The 27,252-nt window shown below is 39.2% G+C and overlaps 1 protein-coding gene and 1 pseudogene across 2 annotated transcripts in view; one reads left to right on the top strand and one right to left on the bottom strand.

Moving 5' to 3' along the window:
• Positions 1-27,252, bottom strand: part of LOC114258583 (myosin-6-like) — a 70,920-nt gene that overhangs the window by 7,968 nt on the left and 35,700 nt on the right. For both annotated transcript variants that reach the window (XM_082877779.1, XM_082877778.1), the window contains 4 exons: positions 12,029-12,148; positions 10,360-10,458; positions 517-747; positions 98-237 (listed from right to left, as the gene is read on the bottom strand). In XM_082877779.1, coding sequence (XP_082733905.1) covers positions 98-237; positions 517-747; positions 10,360-10,458; positions 12,029-12,148 — 590 coding nt within the window. The remainder of the gene's footprint in view (positions 1-97; positions 238-516; positions 748-10,359; positions 10,459-12,028; positions 12,149-27,252) is intronic.
• On the top strand, positions 3,729-4,428 carry LOC145795047 (pyrophosphate--fructose 6-phosphate 1-phosphotransferase subunit beta pseudogene; annotated as a pseudogene).

The raw sequence follows: 27,252 nt of genomic DNA, 5'->3' as shown, positions 1-27,252 counted from the left end.
TATAAATATATATAAATGTTCCAGCTCCATTTCAACTTCACTGAGTGAAAAGATCAAAATTGCATCCCAACAAGAGTAAATTAGTCAATGCAACAACCTCTGCATATCAGTCTTCAACTGAATTATCTTTGACTCTGCATCCAAAGCCTGCTTCAATCGCTCTTCACTAAGCTTGTTTGTTTCTTCATATTTTTTTTCGGCTTCATTAATTTTATTTTCTAGAGAACTTACCAAAGCCTGTAAAGCATCACAATGAGCAATGTATCAAAAACAAAAATTCAAGAAACTAATGTATCACCAAAAAAGTGCCAGAGAAGATGCTATGCAAGTATGTTGAGTGTACAAGAGAGTTCACATCTCTATTAGAACACATCTCCTAAACAAAAGTTAAATCAAACACAAAAACTTGCACAATCATAAGTACATACAAGAAATGTCTTAAACTGCAAGTCGAAATAGAACAAATTCAACAAGAAGAGGGAGGGAGGGTTGATATTAGGCTCCAAACGATCTGACCTTAAGATTTTCATTTTCAGCAGTTAGCTTATTAATCATTTCATGATCAATAACTGGGACCTCCTGTATGACAGGGACCTCCTGTACGACAGGGATTTTCTCGACAGCTTGCTTTGCAGCCTCACGTTCCTTAACAAGCAATTCTTTAGTTTCTTGAAATTGCAGTTGTATCTCTTGGAAAGCAGACTGCAATTTCGTATTTTCCTTTGTTTTGGCTTCCTCAATGTCAGCCTACAAAGAATGAAATGGATACCAGCGTTAGAAACCAGCAATACCAATAATGCAGTTCTAGTTATGCAGAATCAGAAAAATGCATATCCATGGGGAAGGGGGACAAATAGAAGGGTTTAGCAACTTTTTGTTACCTTGCACAAAGTAACACCCAAAAAAATAAAAACAAACGGGCTCCGTTTGTTTGAAGTAAAATATTTTACACAAGAAAATATTTTTCATGTAAAATAATTTTGCACAAAATAAAAGTTTTATTTTTATTTTCCCGTGTTTGGTTAACAGTTGGAAAAAAATTCCATCACAAATATTTTTGAAGGATAATGCTCTGTATTTGCTGAAGAGCAAAAGAGAAAAACTATCTCAAGGCAAACAACAAACCCAAAACCCAATGCTGGTGTGTGATGTAGCCTACCATCGAATGAGATGAGCCAAAAATGACTTACAGTTATTGAAACGTAATTCATTTTTGGCTCCATGACAAAAAAATATTTTACTTACTGATTGGCCAACCAAACAACGGAAAACAAGTAAAATATTTTACATTGAAACAAGGGTAAATTACACTTTGCCCCTTTTATGTTTTACCATTTTCTCACTTTGGCCCTTGAAGTTCTTTGTTTTTTTTTCCCCACTTTGGCCCTTCACATTTCAAGTTTTTCCCAATTTACTCCTAAAGCTAACTTTTGTCCAAAATTTGACAAAAACTGTCACATTGACAGCCACATGGCATGTTATATTTAACCTACACCTCTAACCCAAACTAAAACCAAAATATAATAACATATTTGTTTATGCCAAGTGACAGCCAACATGGTGTTTGTTGTCTAAATTTGAACAGAAGTTAGCTTTCAGAGTAAATTGGAAAAAACTTGCAACGTAAAGGGCCAAAATGGGAGAAAAAAAAACTTCAAAGACAAAAATAGAAAAATGGTAAAACATAAAGGGGACAAAGTGTAATTTACCCTTGAAACAAATGGAGCCGAAATCAGAAGCATTCGCCCACACAATCTAACTCCAAAAATGACTTTTTTATGTTCACCATTTCTACAATGTCTTGGCATTTGTGATGCCAAGTATCACACTAACTGGTTGCAAAAACCAAAAACATTAAGTAGAACACATCAATTTAGGGCACCTCATTGTACCATAAAAATTCATTAACCTCAGAAATTACAAACAGAAACCATACTGTCCAAAGAACATCCATCATAAAAACATATAAGAAAACTTAGGTAGCAAAGCCACACATTGATGGCAACAAATAATGTGCAAATATTCAAATTTGTGTTCATGTGATGTTTAACAATTTCCAAACCACAACAATATGACATGAATGGCTAATGTATTCACCAAATCCTCACCAAGATGGATATAATTAGCTACTCAAGATTGATAGGGTCATAAACAGACATTAATTATTTTTTTCCAAAATAACAACTGTTTCATCATTATTTTCTTGAGACGATATACATTAGATTGATTTTAACAATTCTATATTTTCAAGACCATCCTTGCCACCGTCTACTGAGCCCGTGTATCATTCACACAAGACAGTTTGTTACAAAGGTCCAAATTCAAATATAACTCAATCTCTACGAAGCAGGAAAATCTCAACCACTAAATTAAAAATAAAAGATAAAAAATAATAATAATAAAAAAAAAATTGTTAACCCCAAGGGGTTGGCCTGGTGACAAGGCCTTGGGTCTTGGGGGTGAGCTCCCTTCAAGGTTCAAGGATCAAAACTTCTTGGGTGCTAACAATTCCTTGGGGCTATGGGACTGGGAGAACCCTTGAATTAACCGTGGTGCATTTGTGGGACACTCTTTGCCAAGGGCCTATGCACCCTTGGGGATTAGTTGGGTTTTGATCCGGACACCCTGATGCCAATCCAAAAAAAAATTTGTTAGCTAAACACCAGTTAATGCACCACAAACCTTAGTAGCAAGAATCATCTCAGATGGTGATGACTCTGAGGAAGAGGCGTGATTCTGCGCTTCTGAGGAAGAATTGCAGCAGAATCACGAATCTGAGGAGAGGAAAACACGAATCTGATGCAAGAAGGAAGCACTCTTGAGAGGGCAAGGAGAGAACCTGGTCGCCGGCTTCAATCATCTGTTCGACAACTTGGATCTCGCGCCCTTTGACTTCCTTTTCGAAGCCCTAGGTCGTCGTCTCTCTCTTCGAAGCCCTAGGTCGTCGTCTCTCTCTTTTCTCTCACTCTCGATCTCCTCTTCGTCTCTGTTTGCTTCTCTCTCTCTTCGTCTCTGTTTGCTTTTTGCTTCCCTTGCTTCTCTCTCGATCTATTCTGTTCTCTCTCTCTCCCTCTCTCTCCCTCTCCATTTTCATATTTGGCTTTGTTTTATATAATATAATTTATTATATATAATATAATTTATAAATTATAATATTTATCATATATAATATAATTTATTATAAACAATATAATTTTTATGTCTAAAATAAAAAATTATTTATTTTATCATATATAATATAATTTTTATTTATTATTTCTTTTTTATTTTTTTAACAGAATTTATTATTTCTTACCTTTTTAACATATAATAAATAAAATAAATCATCTAATTGTCAAAAGAAATCTATTTAAATCATATATAATAAAAAAATCTTTAAAAATTTATAAAATAAAACATCAAATTTTTATTTTTTATTTATTTTAACATAATTTATTATTCCTCATTTATTATAATAAATAAAATATAATTGTTAGAATTTCCTATCTTTACCTTCACCTACTCCACTACACACTCCACTTCACCTACCTCCACTTCACCACACACTCCACTTCACCTAACCCACTATCACCTCCACTACACCTACTACCACATTTTCTTCTATATATAGATTGTATAGGAATTGTAATGAATTAAAAATCTTGTAATACAACAATCTTGTAATCAATAATAATACATCAATTTATTTTTTTTACATGGTATCAGAGCAATAGGTTAGCTCTTGGTGAGCTTCACCTTCCGGCGGGCGGCAACCTTGCCTTCACCGCCCGCCGGACCCTAACCTGTTACATAATCAAATCTCAAACAGACCGGCTTCTCCATCCTCGTCACAGGCGCCGCCGGCTTCGTCGGCACCCACTCCTTCCTCGCGTTGCCAGAACAGCCGTCTCGATCACTCTCTTCCTCTACCTTCTGTTCTCAAAAGTTCCTTCAAGGTCGTCCATGGCCCCCCTAGCTCCGCCGCCGGCAATCCAGATGAGATCGCGAAGCTCTTTCCTGGCCTATTTGGGCAGCCATCGGCAATGTTGGTGCCAGGCGAATCGTCCGAGTTTCCCTCAGGATCGTTGCAAAGGAAGCACGGTGTACGGCTTCAGGGGTGGACCAGCTGGAATCATGAAGTGCAAATATGTGGTGTTGACTCCAGAGTTCATTTACCCGTACAGAAATCAGGGCGGCTTTGATATGATCTGCAGTGGCAGAGGCAAGATTGAAACTCCAGAGCAGTTTCAGCAAGCTCAAGAAACAGCATTGAAGCTTGATTTGGATGGGTTTGTTGTCATTGGTGGAGATGACTCAACCACAAATGCTTGCCTCCTTGCTGCAAACTTTAGGAATAAAAATATGAAAACTCGGGTTATTGGATGTCCAAAGACAACTGATGGTGACTACTTAGCAGATAGAATTATTTTTTAGTGAGGATAAGCTCATGGACTCCAATAGCAAGGCTATCATGATGGCTTGGGAGACACACTAATGGATGCACCTGCAAAAGCTGTTTGCTCATATTATATAAACCTTTCTTTTTTTATTCTCTTTGCTCACCCCCATATCTGACCAAACACCACTCTTCTTTTATTTTACACTTTTCTTTTATTTTAAGATATATCTCTATATATATTTTTTATAATATATTTCTCATATCCCTACTTTTATTTTATTTTATTTATTTTATTTTTTCTATCTTTCTTTTTCCATTATCTTATTATTTTTTTTTTAATATTTCACAAAACAAAAAAAAAAAAAAAAAACCTTTACCAATTTGCACAACAAATCATATTTTATTCATCTCAGGAATTTACCCCGGTTCACATTTTCCACCACAACCACAAAAACAAACACAAAAAAAAAAAAAAAAAAAAAAAAAAAAAAAAAAAAGACCACACAAGATCACCATCACAACAACAACAGATTTGTTTTCTTTTCTGCAGGCCGCCACCCACCGACCTACTCTGCCGCCGGTCTCTTCTTCTTGCCTCCGTCCTGGACGGCCCTTGCCGGTGTTGCCTCCGGATTTCCCACGCCACCGAGCACATTTACTCCCTGCTCCTCCACTGCCGCATATGGCGGTCCTCCAAATCGGAACATCACGGTGGCCTTCCGCTTCAGCTCCTTGTTTTCTGTCCTTAGCACGCTTATCTCTGCTCGCGCATCCTTATACATGCGTTGGAGCAGAGCCAGCTGGGAGTTTAAATGCTGCACCTCATTTGTCCTACTCTGCAGCCGGTTCGACAAATTTGTGACCGCCGTCATGGTTTCCACGCATGACTTCAGCGTATACTGATTAGCCTCAATATCAGTTTGCATCGCCATTTTTTGCTCCACCGACCGCATCGGAAAGTTCAATGGAGCAAAACCAGAGGTGTTTGGTTGCGGTTCACTGGCCACCGCACCAGTTATTTCTCTTGTGGGCTCGTTCAGTTCTGGAAAGAGCGTGAGCAGGTTCTGGGTAACTGGACGGGAAGAAGAGGCCATGTTTTTTGAGTTGCTAAGTGTTTCAGAGAAGGGTTGGTTTCCGGGTGTTTCAAGATTTGCAGAGACAAGCTCTCCGAGCGTTCAGAGGTTTCAGACTCGTATGCACAGCCTTCGCCTCAACCTTGTTTTAAATAGCCAGGGCCAGCCACTCGCATCGCGCGCCTCTTGCCGCCCGACAAACTGGCACGCCTTTTCATGGCACATCTTTTGATAAAGTGGGCACGCCTTTTGATGGCACGCCTTTTGAAAAAAAAAAAATTGGGCACACCTTTTGAGGGTGCCACTTTTACAGCGGTCCGACATGACCCTATAAACTGTCCCGACATTGATTCCGGTTAGCTCCTTTATGGGTCCGACAAGACTCTGTAAACTGTCCCGACATTGATTCCGGTTAGCTCCTTTATGGGTCCGACAAGACTCTGTAAACTGTCCCGACATTGATTCCGGTTAACTCCTTTATGGGTCCGACAAGACTCTGTAAACTGTCCCGACATAGATTCCGGTTAGTTTCTACAAGGGTCCGACAAGACTCTGTAAACTGTCCCGACATAGATTCCGATTAGTTTCTACAAGGGTCCGACAAGACTCTGTAAACTGTCCCGACATTGATTCCGGTTAGTTTCTACAAGGGTCCAGCAAGACTCCGTAAACTGTCACAACATTGTCTTCTACAACGGTCCGACATGACCCCATAAACTGTCTTCTACAACGGTCCAACATGACCCCATAAACTGTCTTCTACAAACGGTCCGACATGACCCCATAAACTGTCTTCTACAACGGTCCGACATGACCCCATAAACTGTCTTCTACAACGGTCCGACATGACCCCATAAACTGTCTTCTACATCGGTCTGACACCACCATACAGTGTCCTCTACAACGTTATGACACCCCATACAGTGTCTTCACCAACGGTCTGACACGACCATACAGTGTCTCCTATCCTTTTTTATTTTTATGTATTTTCTTGTTTTGTTACTCTCTCCAAACTCAAGTTGGTTAGTTTCTCTCCTCCTTGAGTTTGCGGGGGGCTGTTAGAATTTCCCATCTTTACCTTCACCTACTCCACTACACACTCCACTTCACCTACCTCCACTTCACCACACACTCCACTTCACCTAACCCACTATCACCTCCACTACACCTACTACCACATTTTCTTCTATATATAGATTGTATAGGAATTGTAATGAATTAAAAATCTTGTAATACAACAATCTTGTAATCAATAATAATACATCAATTTATTTTTTTTACAATAATTAATAAAAATAATACATAAGCGCTCCTAATCTATGACTCCTCTAAGTGGCCACATTCCCCCGCTTCCACTCCCGTTTCGTGCAACTAAGCCACAAACCCAGTAAGCCAGGTGGGATCCAGTTGAACTCTCAACCTAAATGTTGGGGCTCAAAACTTGCTGCTTCCCAGAAAAAAGAAATAATATGAGGTCTAAACATGCATTCAAGGGGACTACACTAGAATGCCAAAGCTGATCAATCTAGATATCACCCAAAGTGTCACGAGTGCACTACTTCAGCAAACTAAATCACCAACTATGCACATCAAGTACCTGTTATAGCAAGATGTCAACAAGAAATTTTTTTTTTTTTTTTTGAACACAAACAAGAAAATTTCTTTGCAACACCTAAACAATATGTAAGCACTTGCGCCACTACCATGGCCTCTTCAATGACTAGAAAGCTCCCAGTTGTTGGACTAGGACATCTAGACAACTTGCAGTGACTCAGACCTATTACCGGATATCTAAACAAAATATCTTATAGGTTGACAATTACTATGATCAAATGATTTTAGGCCATTAGGAGTTCAATAACCAAAAATCAAGCCAAACATTAAACTTGGTGCTTGCTAACTTTGTGTCTTAACCATATGGGTCATTCCCAAATGTTAGTCCTAAATAATCAAGAGTAATAGGGGGGTTAGACTAGGAGCAGGCCCCACCTTAGGCATTATATGTACCAAATGGCAGCCTTCAAACCCAAAGTCAAATTATCAAACTTGATAGCCCGAGCTTTTACCATTGCACCTAGCAATGGCCCTGATCTAACTCTTAGTAACAAAAAACTCCTATGGGGGCCTTGCACCTCGCTCTAGAACCTCAATCCCAACCCTGTCCCTGCTATCGTTCTCACCCCTGCTCCTACTTCATGCAACTATGTTCTAACTTGGCATCTTATAAGTGAAAACTGAAAAGGGCTATGTTTTATATTTTGGAAATATATTAGTAAGAATACATGAAAATCTATAAAATTAAATATGTAAGTAATTTTACGTGCATTACAGAATTCATGCCCATCCAAAGCTTTTTGCCCATTCTCACTATAAGCTATAACCCTAAGTAGCATGATCGCTTCCAAGGATAAGAAGCAAACAATCCTAGAAACGTATCCAAAACTTCTTTGGCATGTCCTAATGTAAAAAAGAAATTTCTTAATTTTGGACACTACTATGACACTTCTTAGGCACACCCAACATGAACTAAGATGTGCATCTTTTTTATAAGAATAATGTACTGCATTCCTAGGCATGCAACTCACAAGTCTTAAAATGTTTCTAAAATGAATATATGAATGACCAAGAGAAGAAGTATACTATGGATAACACAGAAAAGTGCATATTAATACAGATGGGAGATGATAGAGAGCTCTAAATATAGAGCTCTAATTTGAGCTCTAATGATGTGTCAAAGCAAAAAAACAAAAAAAAAACAAAAAAAAACAAAACAAGGCACAAACATCACATCAGGGTGGGACCCACCTTCCCATTAGAGCTATTAGAGCTCCTATATTAGAGCTCTAAAGCATTTTTGTAATACAGATTTTAAATAATAATAAAAAAATGTAATAAGTAAGAAAGTACTATAAGATGTAATATATACAAGAGTTTCCTTGGGCTTCATCTTCCCAATTCGTTGTGTTAACATGGTTGTATCAGTCTCATGTCATGTCTATGTATGACACACCATACAATCAACAAGGGATATAAAAGGGAGGCAATGAAGAAAAACACCCCTCTAGTGCTAAACAACCAACATAATATGAGTTCGTAAAGGACACATCAACAATCCCAAAACACGAATATGCTAGATTTTCAAATAGTTAATCAATTTACTCTATAACTGCACACACACACACACACACACACAAAAAAAGAAGAGTAAACATGAAATACGAAAAGGTCAATTGTCGCATCTAAGGGATGCAAATTATCGGTAGGAATAGCACAGACAATCAAACCCAGTAGAATATCAAAATAGCAGCTGCTTATGCTATTATGCAAATGCTCAAAGAAATGGTACGGATAGCATCAATGGCATATTTTGTAGCAAGGAGACCTTATGAACACTAAGTCCCAAGAGTTGTATTTTATGCCAAACCAGTAAGACAGTAAATTATTTCATTTCTATTTTCCTTTGAAGAACATACTTTTCTCGCCAAAAGACATGTATTGGGTAGCATTGAATTGCATCAGTATTCTATGAAGGATATGCTAGGCAGGTTTCAGTAGGAGGCCCACAGCCCTCCCATCTCACATGGTGGGGACCAGACATGTGAGAAAGAGGCATGTGGTTCCATCAAAAAGGACATTGTTATAACAAATTTCCTTCTAGTAAACATGCCAAAGGTAAATTGTTGTAGTCAGCAGATATGTTCTTCGTTTCGAGGGAAATTTGAAAGGAAAGGAATGCAAGAACTTTATGGGACAAACACTAAGGTGAAGTCATTTTGGATAATGTCCTAACTGTTTCTCAAATTCTATGTGGGAATGAAATATTAAGGAGTTTGTACGAATCCCATCGAGCAGAACACTTTGAGATTGGTACTTGGTTTGTTTTACTTGTAGTCAATTTCCAAGGCTCACTCGCATATGAATACCTCCACGGTTCCACCAGGAACCAAAAGACAAACTTCGACTATTGCTCTCTTGGTAATCAAGCAACTTGCGGATTGTAGGCATAACTAGAGGCCATGCAAGTAAATCTTATCTTCCTAAAGATCACACAGAAACAAATTTTGGAATCAAAGCAGATGTTCTGCCCTTCCTTAGAGCCTGTATGAATCTGTAAGACTGGAATTACCTAAAGTGGTGCTGAGTAAGTCTCAGTTCTCAAAAGTTGCTTAAAAGAAGGGTGCAAAGTTCCAAACCACGAATTTAACAGGATGTTTGGAAATGGAATGCAAGTGAACCTCAAGATCAGGTAACTCAAAGGAACATGTTCAAATTAGGTGAGAGAAAATCACTCTGAACCATTTTGTGTGACATGACTATTCCCCATGAACTGCATTGCAAAAATGTTGCAGTCAGATTTTATCCTTATTTTCCAGCTAAGAAACAGCAGCATTTCTTTTAGATAGAAGAAAAAAGATAACAAAGCGGGAATGATATCGCTTGAATGTTGTTCTATATTTGTCCCCCGAATCTAGAAATCTCAACATAAGCATGACAAAAAAGATGAATCCACGGGTTGAAAGCTCTTGTCAGAGAAAAAGCTCCCACCAAAAACAAAAGGTGCCTATATATATCTCCATGCTGACAAAGGTGACATCAGGAACATTTTCACAAGTCATTTACATTCTACATGCATTTAGCACTAAGGTCAATGGAAACAAGGAAATATTTGTCTCCACAAAACATGAATTCTGAAACTATATATTTGGCCATACACCAGACTAACAAGTAAATATAGAATAAAATATAAACATACAATCTGTAGCAATCACATAATATCAATACCAACATTCCGTAGCTAGGAAATAATCTTAAAAACCAGGCATTCCCATGATATAGTATGCTCACATGTGATATGAGACAAATAAAATTAATAATGAGATATAGCATATTTGCAAGAAAGATCTTCACCCTCATGCGTTTCTCCAGCTGCAGCCGCCAGGTCAGTTCTTCAACTTGCTTTTCAAGCATGGTTTTGGCAGCTTGGAGAGCACCAGTTTCTTTAGCAGCCTACAGGCAGACAAGAAAAATAAAATCACATCCAACTATTTTAGACAACTTGAGCACAAGGAACAAAAGATACCACACAACTTAAGAAGCTATAAATAAAATTTAATAATTCATAAAGAGATTAAAAATAAATAAAAAACAGTTGCTCCCAATGTGAGTGAATGCATGAATGGACACAAGGAAGAAGATCAAAACTTTAGCTCAATATGATCACTAGCACCTTACAGTAAGCAAGTTAAGGGTCAAGACTTCATACGCCTTAATCCCACCAAAAATGATCAAATTTAGGGGTGTTCAGGGAACCATAAAACCTGCCAGACTGGACGGTCCGACAAGGATGCAACGGTCAGCTCTGGCTTATAAAAGACTAAATTTTTTTGTTCTCAGTTCAGGGTTGGGTTTGGATATTTTGAACCCGTTGGCCCATCCCAACCTGTTATATTTACACTAAGATTTTACCATGCCATATGTTGTCCTCCTATTGGCTCTAGAGATTTCACCTCATCCAATCTCACCAAACCCTATCTCTCACATCTCTCAAAATCACAAGTCTCCACAAGCACCCGTCAGTCTCTCGCTATCTCTCATAAAAAAAAAAAATTATCACTATACACTCTTAGTCTCTCATTGCGATCAAATTCTGAAAGTGAAAGTCCCTTAAAATTTAGTGTCTGGTGGTGTAGACATTTCAGACTAACAACAACCCTATCTCTCATAAAAATAAATAAAATATATATATATATATCATTATACACTCTTAGTCTCTCATTGCAATCAAATTCTGAAAGTGAAAGTCCCTTAAAATTTAGTGTCTGGTGGTGTATACATCTCAGACTAACAACAACCCTAGTTAAGGATTCTGTATTTTTCTGTTAATTTTCGTTACTAGTTTTTTCATCAAGTAGTATCATTGATGTGTATCATTTTGTTTTCTTCTATTTTTTAAATTAAGGGTGTCAAATTTGATGCTTCATTTGTGAATCTTGATTGTTATTGCAAGACACTCCTTGCTCTGGCATCCCCTTAGTTTTAGCACCCTCTCTCTCTCATTTACCTCTTTGTCTGCATGCTCTTTCTTTGAGATGGTTATGAATGTTTTTAATGTCTAACTGTCTATTGAAATGGTTTGCTGCTTCTTTTATTTAAGCATGCACTCTGTTCAAAGTATTTTAAAATTAACTTTGCTCAAATGACATTGGTTTTTTTAAAACCATATTCTCAAGTTACAATCTTCTTCTTTTTTCTTCTTTTTTTTTTTTTTTTTTTTTTTTTGAGCAAATAAAGTTTAGAGGCTTACAGTTTTTGTTTCTATTTGAAATGGTGGCTTTTTGTTTTCTTTGAAATGTGATGTTGTTAACTTTGTTATCAATGAAAGAAGAAGTTTCTTTGAAATGGGTTGTTAAAATGGCAAATATTGTACATGCATAAAATTTGGCAAAATTTGAATTGGAGCAACCAACCAACCCACCCAAACCTGTCAGCCCACAAATACCATGCAATGGTTAAACAAGTTTATAAGCTTAAATAATAACTATAATAGTACACAGACAAGGTAAGCATGAAACCTCACCATTTTAAGCTTCCGTAGCTCTCTGCATGCCACTCTTACTCTCCAGGCACATTGAGTAGCAATTGCTGCTTTCTTTATCCTCAAATAATGAAGACGGGCTATGTATCGTCGACATTGACTCTGTAGACATTGACATATTTCAAAGAATTAAATTGAATAAGATGCAACAGCAACTTAAACCCATGGAAATACCAATGGACAGTGCACGGCATGTGTGTTTGGGAGGGTGGAGGCTAATTTCATCATTGTACTCAAAAGCAGGCAAAGAGAAGTGACATATAAGTGCACTTTTGATGACCAGTTTTCCTAATTATGCCATGCACATTGTACACAAGTAAAATAATAAATGAGTGGAAGCACAAAAAGTCAAGAATTTAATGTTGTTAAAATTGTGAAATTTCTTAATTGCACCCAGAACCAAAGAAGCACGGACTCGACATGATATGGACATGATGGACAAGGCAATTTTAGAAAAAAATTAAAAATAATATAAATAGCACACAAAGCAGCAAAAAATATATATATTTCTATATGTTTACATTAAGACAATAAATATTTACTCATTTTTACATCATAGATATTTGCACTACTGGTACTTGTCATCAACACAGACCCAATGTCCAAGACTTAAAAATGGCATTTATAACTGTTAGAATTTACCAATTTGCTCCTCCACCTACCATCTCCACTAGCACCCACTTCACCTACCACCTCCACTACACTACACCTACTACCACCTTCTCTTCTATATATAGGAGTTGTAATACATAACACAATATCCATCAATCTTGTAATACATCAAAGCATCTATCAATAATACAATTCTCTATTTCTCTTTATACATTAAATTTTCTACATGGTATCAGAGCAGGTTTAGAACCTAGTATTTTCGCTTCCCCGGCGGGCGGCAACCTCACCTTAGCCGCCCGCCGGGCCTCAACCTAGTCTGCTAGAATTTTGCTACACATACCTTCACTCTGCTTCACCACCAGTGCACCACTTACCACCACCACATCCGTATAAATACCAACCTTTTCCACCACCAGGGAAACCCACCAGATCGGATGTCCATTGCCCATGTTGGAGCTGATTTGGGATTGCTTTTCAGTAACTGGTGTGCATGTGCATAAGCCATTACTCTCTCTCGCGCTGCCACACAACAGTGCTCATTCTTTCACAGAAACCTTTCCAACTGTCGAATTGGATTCGATTCGATTCGATTCGGAACTTGTGTTTTTTGGTTCAAGGGTTTTGCTTTGACAGTGAAGTAGTAGATGAGGCCAATCAAGCTTCCCGAACCTCCCAGCAGCGCCCCCATGGGCGTGCCGGACATCTTCGAAGGCGGCGTTTACGGCGTTATCCGGCGAGCCCTCGTCATCGGAAATGGTTTTCCGGCCTCCGAGAACCAAAGCATCGGACTGGTTCGCGCCCTCGGTCTTTCCGAGAAGCAAACTTTATATCGGATTACAAGACCAAGAGGAGGAGTCAATGAATGGCTTCACTGGCTCCCAGTTTCTCTCCACAAAAAGTTAGATTGCATCCTCAGGCAGATTTATGGTTACACGCAAATTCTGTTAGTCGGTAGAGGGAAGAAACTTGTATCTTTGCATACAGAAAATGGTGGCAGTAGAGGCTTAGCCTCCATTTTAGAAGCAGATGTAAAGAAGATTGTTGCCATGGCTCGTGAGACATTTGAGAAGGATGGCCCTTTACTGGTGGTTGCATCTGGCCGAGACACAGTATCAGTTGCAAGTGACATAAAGAGATTAGCGTCTGACAACGTGTTTGTTGTTCAGATTCAGCACCCATAAATCTCTGAGGGAAAGAGGTTTGGTTCGTCCATTTACTGGTCTTGAGGATATGTCAGAAAGCTGGAGTTACCCTCCACTAAATGATGCTACTCCAACCCATACTTTTTCTCCTTCTTTCCAGGCACTCTTGTTCCCCACTCATATTTTTTTTTATTATTTTACTCCTCTTTTTGACAAGGACACGAACCACACACTGTTTTGCACACCCATCATCTTCTTTTTCCCTTAGTGGTAGGACCCGCCCCAACACCTTTGAATCTCCCCTTTTTTTTTTTCTTTTTTGTTTTTTATTTTTTATTACTTTAACCTTCCGAAATTTTTTCTTCACCTTTATCCCACACTTCATTTTACTTATTATTATTATTCTTATTATTAATCTTTTTTTTCATTATTATTTCTTAAAAAAAAAAATAAATAAATAAATAAATAAATAAATAAATAAATACATAAATAAATAATAATAATAATAATGAAGCAGATGAACTGCACACCAAACTCAACCTCATTTTATTCATGTTGGGGCTCACCCCGATCACCATAAATAAAAAACAAAAAACAAACAAAAAAAAAAAAAAAAAAAAACCACCTCCACAGGCGGGATTTTTCTTCTCTACTCTGCCGCCGGTCTCTTCTTCTTGCCTCCGTCCTGGGCAGTCCTTGACGGTGCTGCCTCCGTGCTTCCTAGACCACCAAACAAGTTTCCTCCTCCCTGCTCCTCCACTACAGCATATGGTGGACCTCCAAATCGGAACATCACGGTGGCCTTCCGCTTCAGCTCCTTGTTTTCTGCCCTTAGCACGCTTATCTCTGCTCGCGCATCCTTATACATGCGTTGGAGCAGCGCCAGCTGGGAGTTTAAATGCTGCACCTCATTTGTCCTACTCTGCAGACGGTTCGACAAATTTGTGACCGCCGTCATGGTTTCCACGCATGACTTCAGAGTATACTGATTAGCCTCAATATCAGTTTGCATCGCCATTTTTTGCTCCACCGACCGCATCGGAAAGTTCAATGGAGCAAAACCAGAGGTGTTTGGTTGCGGTTCACTGGCCACCGCACCAGTTATTTCTCTTGTGGGCTCGTTCAGTTCTGGAAAGAGCGTGAGCAGGTTCTGGGTAACTGGACGGGAAGAAGAGGCCATGTTTTTTGAGTTGCTAAGTGTTTCAGAGAAGGGTTGGTTTCCGGGTGTTTCAAGATTTGCAGAGACAAGCTCTCCGAGCGTTCAGAGGTTTCAGACTCGTATGCACAGCCTTCGCCTCAACCTTGTTTTAAATAGCCAGGGCCAGCCACGCGCATCGCGCGCCTCTTACCAGCCGACAAACAGGCACGCAAGCCAAGGCGCCCACGTGCCTCGTCATCATGACCGGCACACCTTTTGATGATTTGGGCACGCCTTTTGATGGCACGCCTTTTTGACAAATGGGGCGCACCTTTTGAGGATGCGATTTTTTATGGGTCCGACAAGACTCTGTAAACTGTCCCGACATTGATTCCGGTTAGTTTCTACAAGGGTCCGACAAGACTCTGTAAACTGTCCCGACATAGATTCCGGTTAGTTTCTACAAGGGTCCGACAAGACTCTATAAACTGTCCCGACATTTGATACCGGTTAGCTTTTTCAATGGTCCGACAAGACTCTGTAAACTGTCCCGACATTGATTCCGGTTAGCTCCTTTATGGGTCCGACAAGACTCTGTAAACTGTCCCGACATAGATTCCGGTTAGTTTCTACAAGGGTCCGACAAGACTCTGTAAACTGTCCCGACATTGATTCCGGTTAGTTTCTACAAGGGTCCAGCAAGACTCCGTAAACTGTCACAACTTTGTCTTCTACAACGGTCCGACATGACCCCATAAACTGTCTTCTACAAACGGTCCGACATGACCCCATAAACTGTCTTCTACAACGGTCCGACATGACCCCATAAACTGTCTTCTACAACGGTCCGACATGACCCCATAAACTGTCTTCTACATCGGTCTGACACGACCATACAGTGTCTCCTATCCTTTTTTATTTTTATGTATTTTCTTGTTTTTGTTCCTCTCTCCAAACTCAAGTTGGTTAGTTTCTATCCTCCTTGAGTTTGCGGGGGGCTGTTAGAATTTACCAATTTGCTCCTCCACCTACCATCTCCACTAGCACCCACTTCACCTACCACCTCCACTACACTACACCTACTACCACCTTCTCTTCTATATATAGGAGTTGTAATACATAACACAATATCCATCAATCTTGTAATACATCAAAGCATCTATCAATAATACAATTCTCTATTTCTCTTTATACATTAAATTTTCTACACATAGTCGAGTTGTGTACTGCAGAAATTATGCAGAACACAAGGGGTGCTACTGCTATGTCACACTGTTATTGTTGCTGTAATCTATTCTAGATTTGCACACACTTAAACAAGGAGACTATCGATGTTCAGCATAGCAAGAAAATTCTGATTCTGAATCTTGAATCGCAAGGCTCAACACTAGGAATGGCAATGGGGGTGGAGAAGGATGGGCTTGTAGTCTCCATCCCCATCCCCTAATTTGTTGGGGTGGGGATGGGGTGGGGAAAATAGGGAACGGGGTGGAGATGGAGCCGGGGATGGGGAATTGTTGGGATAGAATTAATATATTTTACAATAAAATGGTGGAGTAAATTGTAAAGTAAGAATTTTATTGGTTCAAATAAATCTTGAACCATAGATGATTTTTTTTTTTTTTAAAGAGCAGACACAAATTTTATTTTTTTAAAAGTAAAAATTTTATTGGTTCAAATAAATCTTGAACCGTAGATTCTTTTTTTTGAACGAACAGACACAAATTTTTTTATTTTTCGGATGGGAGGTATGAGAGTTGGGGGTGCCTGCTGTGTTTCAGCAGGTTCTGCTGCTAGCCGAAATACAATTTTCAAGTATTTCTATTTTTTTGTATTTTTTTATCCATAATAAAAAATAAATAAATAATTATATTTTAGTCTCTCTTTTTTTTTTTTTTTTTTGGATGCCTATAATTTAGATATACATAAAAAGTGGAAAAAAAAATTGAATAGAAATCTTTTTAGAAAAAAAATTCACTAAAAAAAACCTAGCAAATTTCTTCTTCTTTTTTTAAATTTTCATTTTATCTTTAGTTAATTTCTTTTAGATTTCTTCATAAATAAGTTAGTCTGCAAGTGCTTTTAGATGTATCTAAAAAGTAAAAATATTGACTAAAATATGAACAGTGTTCACTAAAACAAAAAAACACCAAAAATAAAAAAACTCAAAAATAGTTTTCATAAACTAAACCAAACACCTTTAAAAAAATACAACTAGTTTTATTTGACATTTTAAAATGTTAAAAAATAAAATAAGTTATAAGTATACATTAAATCTCAATTCATGTGAATTGCAAAATTTTTAAAAAAAATGTTTGGGAATACAAAAATCAAGTCATTTTTTTCTGAATTTTTTTGTCTTTGGTGATGTTTTTCAAAATTATACCAGAAGTTTTTATTTAATATTATTGAATCAGGTGTATTATATTTCAAAAATTTGTTGTAACATCTTTACCCATAGCTATATATTGTATACTTTGATAAGTGCATACTCAAATCATATATGTGTATCTATATGTATATAACAGTAGAAACTGAAATAAAAGAAAAAAAAACCTACTTAGTTATTGCCATAATATATTGGGGCCCCGAACAGTGTAAATGGAGTGGGAACGGGGAAACCCATCCCTATATTACCTAGAACTTGGATCGTTCCGATACATGGAACAGGAACGTTGTACGTCACATGTTCTAAAATGTGGTACGATAGGCGTAGACTTATATATATTACACTTGAGAATTTAAAATACTTCTAGAGTAATTTTCTTTTAACAATTAAGTATCCAATAAATTTTTTCCTTCTTTCATGTAGCAAATCATTTCTATGAAAATTTGTAAAAATTCAATGTATAAAAAGAAGTAGAGAATTGTATTATTCATTGATGTTATTGATTGATATTATTGATTCCTATATATAGAAGAGTAGGTGGTAGTAGGTGGTAGGTGGAGTAGGTGAAGTGGAGTGTGTAGTGGAGTAGGTTTAGGTGTACATTAACAGCCCCCCTCAAACTCAAGGAGGATAGGAACTAACCAACTTGAGTTTGAAGAGAGTAACAAAACAGGAAAGTAAACTGATAAATAAAATAAAACAGGATAGGAGACACTGTATGGTCGTGTCAGACCGTTGTAGGAGACACTTTATGGGGTCATGTCGGACCGGTGTAAAAGACAGTTTACGGGGTCATGTCGGACCGTTGTAGCAGACACTGTGTGGTCGTGTCAGACCGATGTAGAAGACAGTTTATGGGGTCATGTCGGACCGGAGTAGAAGCTGACCGAAATCAATGTCGGGACAGTTTATGGGGTCATGTCAGACCGTTGTAGCAGACACTTTGTGGTCGTGTCAGACCGATGTAGAAGACAGTTTATGGGGTCATGTCGGACCGGTGTAGAAGACAGTTTATGGGGTCATGTCGGACCGTTGTAGATGACACTGTATGATGTGGATATAGGCTGCCCAAAAAATATACATGTATATATACATCGAGCCCTCAAAAGTCGCGCCCTCAAAAGGCGCGCCCACTTCATCAAAAGACGTGCCCGACAGAAAGCGTCGAGCCATCAAAAGGGGCGCCGGACACGCGGCGATGCACGTGACCGACAGAGTGGCTTGTCGGCCGCGTCGTCATTGTCGATATAAACCAATGCGGAGGCTGTGTAAATCAAACCAGGCTGAAACCTCTGAGCATTGTCATTCTGAAACACTCTGTAACCACTCTGTAACCAACCCTTCTCTGAAACACTCAGCAACCCAAAACATGGCCTCTTCTTCCCGTGGTCTGCTCACTCTCTTTCCAGATCTCAACGAGTCCACAAGAGAGATAACTAGTGCGGGTGCCCTTGAACCTCAACCAAGCACCTCTGGTTTTGCGCCGTTGAACTTTCCGATGCGGTCTGTGGAGCAAAGAATGGCAGTGCAATCGGATGTGGAGGCCAATCAGTATACATTGAAGTCATGTGTGGAGACCATGACTGCGGTCACAAACTTGTCGCACCGGCTGCAGAGTAGGACAAATGAGGTGCAGTAGTTAAACGCCCAACTGGCTCTGCTCCAGCGCATGTATAAGGATGCGCGAGCAGAGATATGTGTGCTAAAAGCGGAAAACAAGGAGCTGAAGCGGAAGGCCACCGTGATGTTCCGATTTGGTGAGCCGCCATATGCTGTAGTGGAGGAGCAGGGGGGAGTGAACGTGCTCGGCGGCGTGGGAAACACGGAGGCAGCACCGTCAAGGGCCGCCCAGGACGGAGGCAAAAAGAAGAGACCGGCGGCAGAGTAGAGAAGAAAAATCCCGCCTGTGGATGTGGTTGTTTTGTTTGTGTTTGTTTGTTTGTTTGGTTTTTTTTTTTTTTTGTGTAAAATTGTGATCAGGGCGAAGTCCCGATATGAATAAAATGAGTTGATTGTGCAAATCCGAATGGCTTGAAGGTACAAGACTGAACAGAAAAATTAGATGGAATGAATAGAAGGTTTTTTTTTTTTTTTTGTGAAAATGAGCATGGGGATGATGAATATATAATGATGAATAAAAATAATAAAGGTGGGAGTGGGGAACAGACTGTTAATGGGGTTGAAACAGTGGGATGAAAGAGAAAAAAAAATATAAAAATAATAATAATAATAAAAAGAATGTGTCAAATTGTGAGTGTGTGGAGAATTATTATTTTAGAGGATGGTGTATGGTCAGCATGATGATTATGTCTTTGGTGGAGGAGGAGTTGTTTTAAAAAAAAGAAAAAAGGATGAGTTTTAAAAGAAAAGAGTCAGGGACCTATGGTAGAGTGGATTAGTTGGATAATTATCAGAGGGGTGGCAAAGTTAGATGATGATTCTATTTTGTTTTGGGGGAGTCGGTGAGTGGGTTTGGAGTCTGCTTTTGTTAAGGCTGAGTGAAGATGTTTTGGATGGTGTCCTTGGGTAGAGATCAATTGACGAGTTAACTCAGGAGGCGTCGGCTCCCCTTTCGCCCGAGTACTCTTCTGAGGAAGCTTGTGATCATGGGTTTGGATCGTGTGAAACGCGGTCGCGCTCCAATCGTCGTCAAGACCGTCGCTGGGACGGTGTTCGTGGTGATGATGTCGTATGTGTATAGTATCATGAAGATCCAGAAGCGTTGGATCGATGATGGCGATCTCAACCCAACGGATCAGATTCTCATGGCCAGAAACCTCCTTGAAGCCTCTCTTATGGGATTCTCCCTATTTTCGAGGATGGAAAAAAAATGGAGGGGCGAAGTCACAGAGGAAAGAAGAATGGAAACCCATCTCTCTTCTTCTACTTGCTGATCTCTGCTTTCTTCTCTCCGATTCCATACACCTCGATTCACGATAATAACTCATACGCCTCTCATCACAGCCCTTGAAATCTCCAATCGAACCCCACTGGTTTGAATTATGTATTGATGTTTTCAATCAAACTCCCGAGATCGGGGATGAAGAGTGGAGTGGAGGTGACCAAGATGGAATTTGATGCTGCAAGAGAATTGGAGTATTTGCATGAGAAGGTATGTGTAGAAAATTCTAGCGGACTAGGTTGAGGTCCGGCGGGCGGCCAAGGCGAGGTTGCCGCCCGCCGGTGAAGCGAAAAATACTAAGTTCTTAACCTAGCTCTGATACCATGTAAAAATTCAATGTATAAAAAGAAGTAGAGAATTGTATTATTGATTGATGTTATTAATTGATATTATTGATTCCTATATATAGAAGAGTAGGTGGTAGTAGGTGGTAGGTGGAGTAGGTGAAGTGGAGGTGGTAGGTGGAGTAGGTGAAGTGGAGTGTGTAGTGGAGTAGGTTTAGGTATTACTCATTTTTTGATTTTTTGTCTTGTCAAAACTTAACTCACCTTAGATTTTAGTTCATATATTTGATTTGTTTTCTCCTAAGTTAACATTTAAGGAAATGTATTGGAAAAAAATTTGGAGATCGCTTCGGATCACTAAATTTATCGTTTTGGAATGGAAGTGTACCATATTTTGGAACGTGCATACAAATACGTAATTCGCTAGAGTATTAGCGTTTTCTGGTAACATAAACCCATCGCCTACCCATTTTCTTATGGAGGCGGAGAAAATTCATACAAACAGGGGCGGGGATGGGGCATGGATAGAGCAAATTGTCATCCCTACTCGACACCTTAGGACTGTATCCAGAAATCATTATCAACGTAAAAATTATAGAAATGAGTTTAACAGAATTATTGCAGACAGAACAACAAAATTCAAATTGTCAAAATAGAAAAGAAAAACAATGATTCATTTAGTGTCATTTATATATGATCTCACCACTTCCTATTAATTTGAGGGTTGCTAAATGCCCCTACCTTTCTTCTTAGGACCCCCCATTTTATTGACCCCCCATTTTATTGAACCCCCACCACCAAAATTACTTCCTTCTTCATTTTTCTTTAGATCCCTACCATAACCCCAAAGATAGCCTCACCCTAACATTTTATCTCTTTTCTCTTACCTCAACGGTCCCCAACCATAACCCACTTTGGTCAACAACCTCCCCCACCATCATAGCCCCGACTGGCAGCTTACCCATCGTCACCCACTCACCCCCAAACCATACTCACCACCACCACCACCACCACCACCTCCTCTCCCCCATCCACCATCTTACACCAACCCCCCTCGCCGTAGCTCTCCCTCTCAGTCATTCATCAACGCCGCCACCCACAAAACAACCCTAGAGCCCTCCCCCACCATGCTCATGTTTGATTTTTCTTCATTTGAAATCGTCCCGCCTAGTTTGGAAAACCAATACCGAACAAATGGTGGAGGTTCGGGTGCAAACTACCAAACAAATGGTGGCAATTCGGTTGAAGACTGTTGAACAAATGGTGGTAGTTCAGGCCTAAACTATTGAACCGAACGAGAGAAGAGAATTTGGTGCAAATGCAAACGAGTCTAGCCCAGTTTTGAGGATCGTCTTTGAGCATGAAGAAAATGTTGAGAACAATCTACTCAAAGAGCTTTGAAAACACTGTATCGGTCATTTTCATTACAAATAGAGAAATGGGTATTGATACAAATCTTTGATTGTTCTATTTTTCTAATCATCCTCCTCTTCCTCTTCTTCCCCCAAAACCCTAACCCTAAATCTAGGATTTTCAATCTAAAAGCAACAATCTTTGCCAGAGGTGGAGATGGGGTGACTGCCACTTCTCTCTCTCTCTCTCTCTCTCAGTGGCGGTGGTGAGGGGGCTACAAAGGTGGTGGTGGTCGCAACGGTGAGACATCAGAGGGAGTGGTGGTTGCAGCAACTAGGGGCTGCTGGATGGTGGTGACTGCCGGAGGTGGTGGGGGATGGGATTAGGGTTAGAGTTTGGGTTTGGAAAATTAGGGTTAGAAGATTAGGGGCAATGGTAAAAATGGAATTTTATATTTAGACAAAATTGGAATTAAAAACGGAATTTTATATTGAATTTACTTAGAAAATATGAAGAAGAAGAACTCCGAAAATATGAGGAAGAAGGAATATATTTCTGTTATATTCAAAACTTCTTATCTTACAAGACCAAATGACACTCCTTATATAGGAGATATTACAAACATCATCATAACCCATTATATGCCACTTACATATTATATATTACCACTATCTACCACTATCATATTATATACATGCCACTATCTACCACCAACACCACTATCATATTCTATACATACCACTATCTACCACCAACACCACTATCATATTCTATACATGCCACTATCTACCACCAACACCACTATCATATTATATGCATGAACACAATTTTCAGCACTCCCCCTCAAGCTGGTTTGAAGATATCTTCCATAGCCAGCTTGCTAGTCAGCTTATCAAATTGCTTCTTGTGTAGTCCCTTCGTTAGCACATCAGCTAATTGTTCACCTGTTGGAAGGTAGGTCATACAGATTATGCCAGCATTGATTTTCTCCTTGATGAAATGTTTATCCACTTCTATATGTTTTGTACGATCATGTAGAACTGGATTATGAGCTATAGATATAGCTGCTTTGTTGTCACAATAGACCTTCATAGGTGTCGGGTGAGAAAGCTTTAATTCTTCAAGAATTCTTTTAATCCACATTACTTCACAGATTCCATGGGCAACAGCTCTAAACTCTGCTTCTGCACTACTTCTAGCTACCACATTCTGTTTTTTACTCCGCCATGTAACTAGGTTCCCACCTACAAAGGAGCAGTATCCGGATGTTGATCTCCTGTCTGTAACACTTCCTGCCCAGTCTGCATCTGTGTATACTTCAACTTGAAGATGTCCATGTTTCTTGAATAGTAAGCCTCTCCCTGGAGTTCCTTTCAAATATCTTAAGATCTTATAAACGGCCTCAAAGTGCTCTGCCCCTGGTGAGTGCATGAACTGACTTACCATGCTGACTGCAAAGGCAATATCAGGCCGCGTATGAGACAAGTAAATCAATTTCCCTACAAGTCGCTGATATTGTTCTCTCTCTTTGACTTCTTCAGCCTTAGCAGCTTGTAACTTCAAGTTAGGCTCGATCGGAGTCTCCGCCATCTTACAACCAAGCATACCTGTTTCTCCAAGGAGATCAAGAACATATTTTCTCTGATTAACGAATATACCTTCCTTGGATCTTGCAAATTCCATTCCGAGGAAATACTTGAGGGCTCCCAAATCCTTAATGTGAAATTCTTTTGCGAGTTTCTCTTTGAGGGCTGCTAACTCTGCTTCATCATTACCAGTTAAAATGATGTCATCAACATAAACAATCAAAATTGCAATTTTACTGTTTTTTGAATGTTTATAAAATATTGTGTGATCTGCTTGACTCTGCGAGAAGCCACAACTGATAACTGCCTTCCCAAAGCGTTCAAACCACGCTCTTGGTGATTGTTTGAGTCCATATAATGACTTGTTCAATCTGCATACTCTGTCACTTCCAAGTCTCTGCTCAAATCCCGGCGGTAGGCTCATGAACACCTCCTCTTCAAGATCACCATTGAGAAATGCATTTTTAATGTCAAGTTGATGTAGAGGCCAATCTGAATTTACTGCAAGAGATAACAGTACTCTGATGGAATTTATTTTAGCAACAGGAGCAAACGTCTCCTGATAGTCGATCCCATAAGTTTGAGTGAAGCCTTTAGCGACCAGTCTCGCCTTGTATCTCTCAACGCTTCCATCTGCGTTACATTTTATCGTAAACACCCATTTACACCCAACTGTTTTCTTGTCTTTGGGTAGATCAACTATCTCCCAAGTACCACTTCTCCTTAAAGCATTCATCTCCTCCATGACTGCTAATTTCCAATTCGGATCATCCAATGCTTCCTGTATATTCCTTGGAACAAACAAGTGTGAAATCCTAGATGTGAAAGCTCTATGGTTTTTAGACAGTCTTTGATAGGAGAGGTAATTTGCAATAGGATGTTTAATGCAATTTCGGACACCTTTCCTAATTGCTATAGGTACATCAAGGTCGGAAATAGAAGGAATAGGATTACCTAAAATTTCGATGCCAGAACTCGGGTGGACATTCGGGTCATTAGGATGGACGTTCGGGTCATTATTCCTCAGATGAAATCGCTTCCTAGTATAAACCTGAAGCTCAGGATTTAGATCATTTTGTAGTACTTCTCCCCCTAAACAAGAATCTTCTTGACTAGGCACCATAGAACTTGGTTCTCCTAAGTGATCATTATCAGACAGATGTGGTTTTTGTGTAGGATAAATGACATTGGGGAGCGGGATAGAAATATCCCAAAAACGGTCTTCTACTCCACTTGTCTCCCCCTGAAGAGAAGTGTTGGGGAAATAGGATTTTGTTTCCACAAATGACACATCCATACTCACATGAAATTTCTTGTTTTGAGGATCGAAGCACTTATACCCCTTTTTGTTTGAGGAATAACCCAAAAAAACACATTTTATAGCACGGGGGTCAAGTTTTGAACGAAATTGACTGGAAACATGAACATAGGCAGTACATCCAAAAACTTTGGCAGGTAAATCAGAAAACAACCTCGTGTCAGGAAAAAAAGTTTTGAGACAATCAAAAGGTGTTTTGTATGTTAACACCTTTGTAGGCATCCTGTTTATCAAATAAGAGGCTGTTAAAATTGCTTCACCCCATAAATATTTAGGAACATGCATGTAAAACATTATAGCACGTGCTACTTCAAGTAGATGTTTATTTTTTCGTTCTGCAATGCCATTTTGTTGAGGGGTATCCCGACATGTAGATTGATGAAAAATCCCATTTTTTTCCAAAAACTCACCCAACTGCTCATTGAAATATTCTGTTCCATTATCAGAATGTAAAATACCAATTTTGGTTTGAAATTGGTTTTCAATCATATTGTAAAAATTTGTGAATAAATTTTTCACGTCAGATTTTTTATTCATCAAATAAATCCAACATAAGCGGGTATGGTCATCAATAAATGTAACAAACCATCTTTTACCAGAAAGAGTAGTGATTTTAGAAGGGCCCCAAACATCACTATGAATCAAATAAAAAGGTTTTGAAGCCTGGTAAGGTTTTGGCAAATAAGTAGAGCGATGAAATTTTGTAAAAATGCAACTTTCACAATGAAAAGAAGAACAATCAATCCCTTTAAATAATTCTGGAAATAAATGTTTCAGATAAAGAAAACTAGGATGTCCTAGCCTATAGTGCCATAGCATTATTTTTTCTCGAACAGAGATTGAACTAGTACTATTAAAGCTCTGAGCTTTTTTATTACTAACAGGTACTTCATCAAAGTAGTAAAGACCTTCAAGCATCCTAGCACGCCCAATCATCATCCCCGAGTTCTGGTCCTGAAATTCACAATGGGATTCAAAAAATGTAACACGACAATTAGAATCCTTAGATAGTTTACTGACAGACAAAAGGTTACAGGCTAAGTTGGGGACGTGAAGAACAGCATTGAGATTAATTTTCTCAGTTAGTTTAATAAATCCTTTTCCTGCAATAGGTGAAAAACTACCATCGGCTATTCTGATTTTGTCATGACCAGAACAAGGGAAATAGGTACTAAATAAATGGGAAAAACTAGTCATGTGATCGGAGGCACCGGAATCTATGATCCACGGAGAGAAGTTTAGGCAAGAGAAGGCTTTAGGATTTCTACCTGTTTGTGCCAACAAAACACTAGGAGTACCGGTTGAGGAGTTGGATTTTATCAGCTTTAAGAGTTGATCAATCTGCTCTTTGTTGAAGGGACCTGAATCGGCTTCATTAGCGGTAGGAAAGCCACGATTCTTCTCTCCTTGTTTGCTGCTTTTCCAGTTGACAGGTTTGCCATGAATCTTCCAACACGTTTCGCGCGTATGGCGAGGCTTGTTGCAAAAATCACACCAGACCCGTGGCTTATCATCAAACCTGCGCTGGTAATTTGCAGCCTTGTTGGCCGCAGCATCGCTAATTAATGCAGAAATTTCAATTGATTCACCATTACCTTTTTTCTTAAGCATGACGCTCCTTCGGCTCTCTTCCCTTCTGACTTCGGCAAATACTTCGCCAATGGATGGGAGAGGAGGTCTGCCAATAATTCTTCCTCGCACTTCATCGAACTCAATGTTGAGGCCGGCAAGAAACTTGTAAATACGGCTGTCTTCCACAGTTTTCTTGTGGTGGTTGCAGTCGTCAACCGATTTCCATTCGTATGTGTTGAAGATGTCAAGATCCTGCCACAACCTTTTCAACGAATTGAAATATTTGGTGACGGAATCATCTCCTTGACGAATCTCTCCCAACTTCAAAGTTAATTCGAAAACTTGAGATTGATTTCCTAGGTCAGAATACATCTGACTAACATTATCCCACAATTCTTGTGCAGTAGTATAGCACATGTAATTAGAGCTTATATCCTCCTCCATGGAATTGACCAACCATGTCATAACCATGGAGTTTTCAGCGTCCCAATTGTCGAACAGCTGATCATTAACAGCAGGAGCCTTCTTGTCACCAGTGATGTAACCGATCTTTCCTTGCCCACGGATATACATCCGGACAGATTGTGACCAGCGGAGAAAATTATCACCATTTAGGCGGATGGTGGTGATTTGGACAGAGTGAGAGTTGGACGTTTTCATCGGAATGGCAGCGGCAGGGGTTGAAGTGGTTTCGGACGTGACTTCCGACATGGCTATGACGGTTTTAGGGCTGCTGTGTTTTTTGTTGCTCTGATACCAACTTAGAAAATATGAAGAAGAAGAACTCCGAAAATATGAGGAAGAAAGAATATATTTCTGTTATATTCAAAACTTCTTATCTTACAAGACCAAATGACACTCCTTATATAGGAGATATTACAAACATCATCATAACCCATTATATGCCACT

The sequence above is a fragment of the Camellia sinensis genome, chromosome 7 (assembly GCF_055761805.1).
Source record: "Camellia sinensis isolate YWXY chromosome 7, ASM5576180v1, whole genome shotgun sequence".
NCBI lineage: Eukaryota > Viridiplantae > Streptophyta > Magnoliopsida > Ericales > Theaceae > Camellia > Camellia sinensis.
The sequence above is the reverse complement of the archived record's forward strand: the minus strand, read 5'-3'. Positions and strand labels throughout refer to the sequence as shown.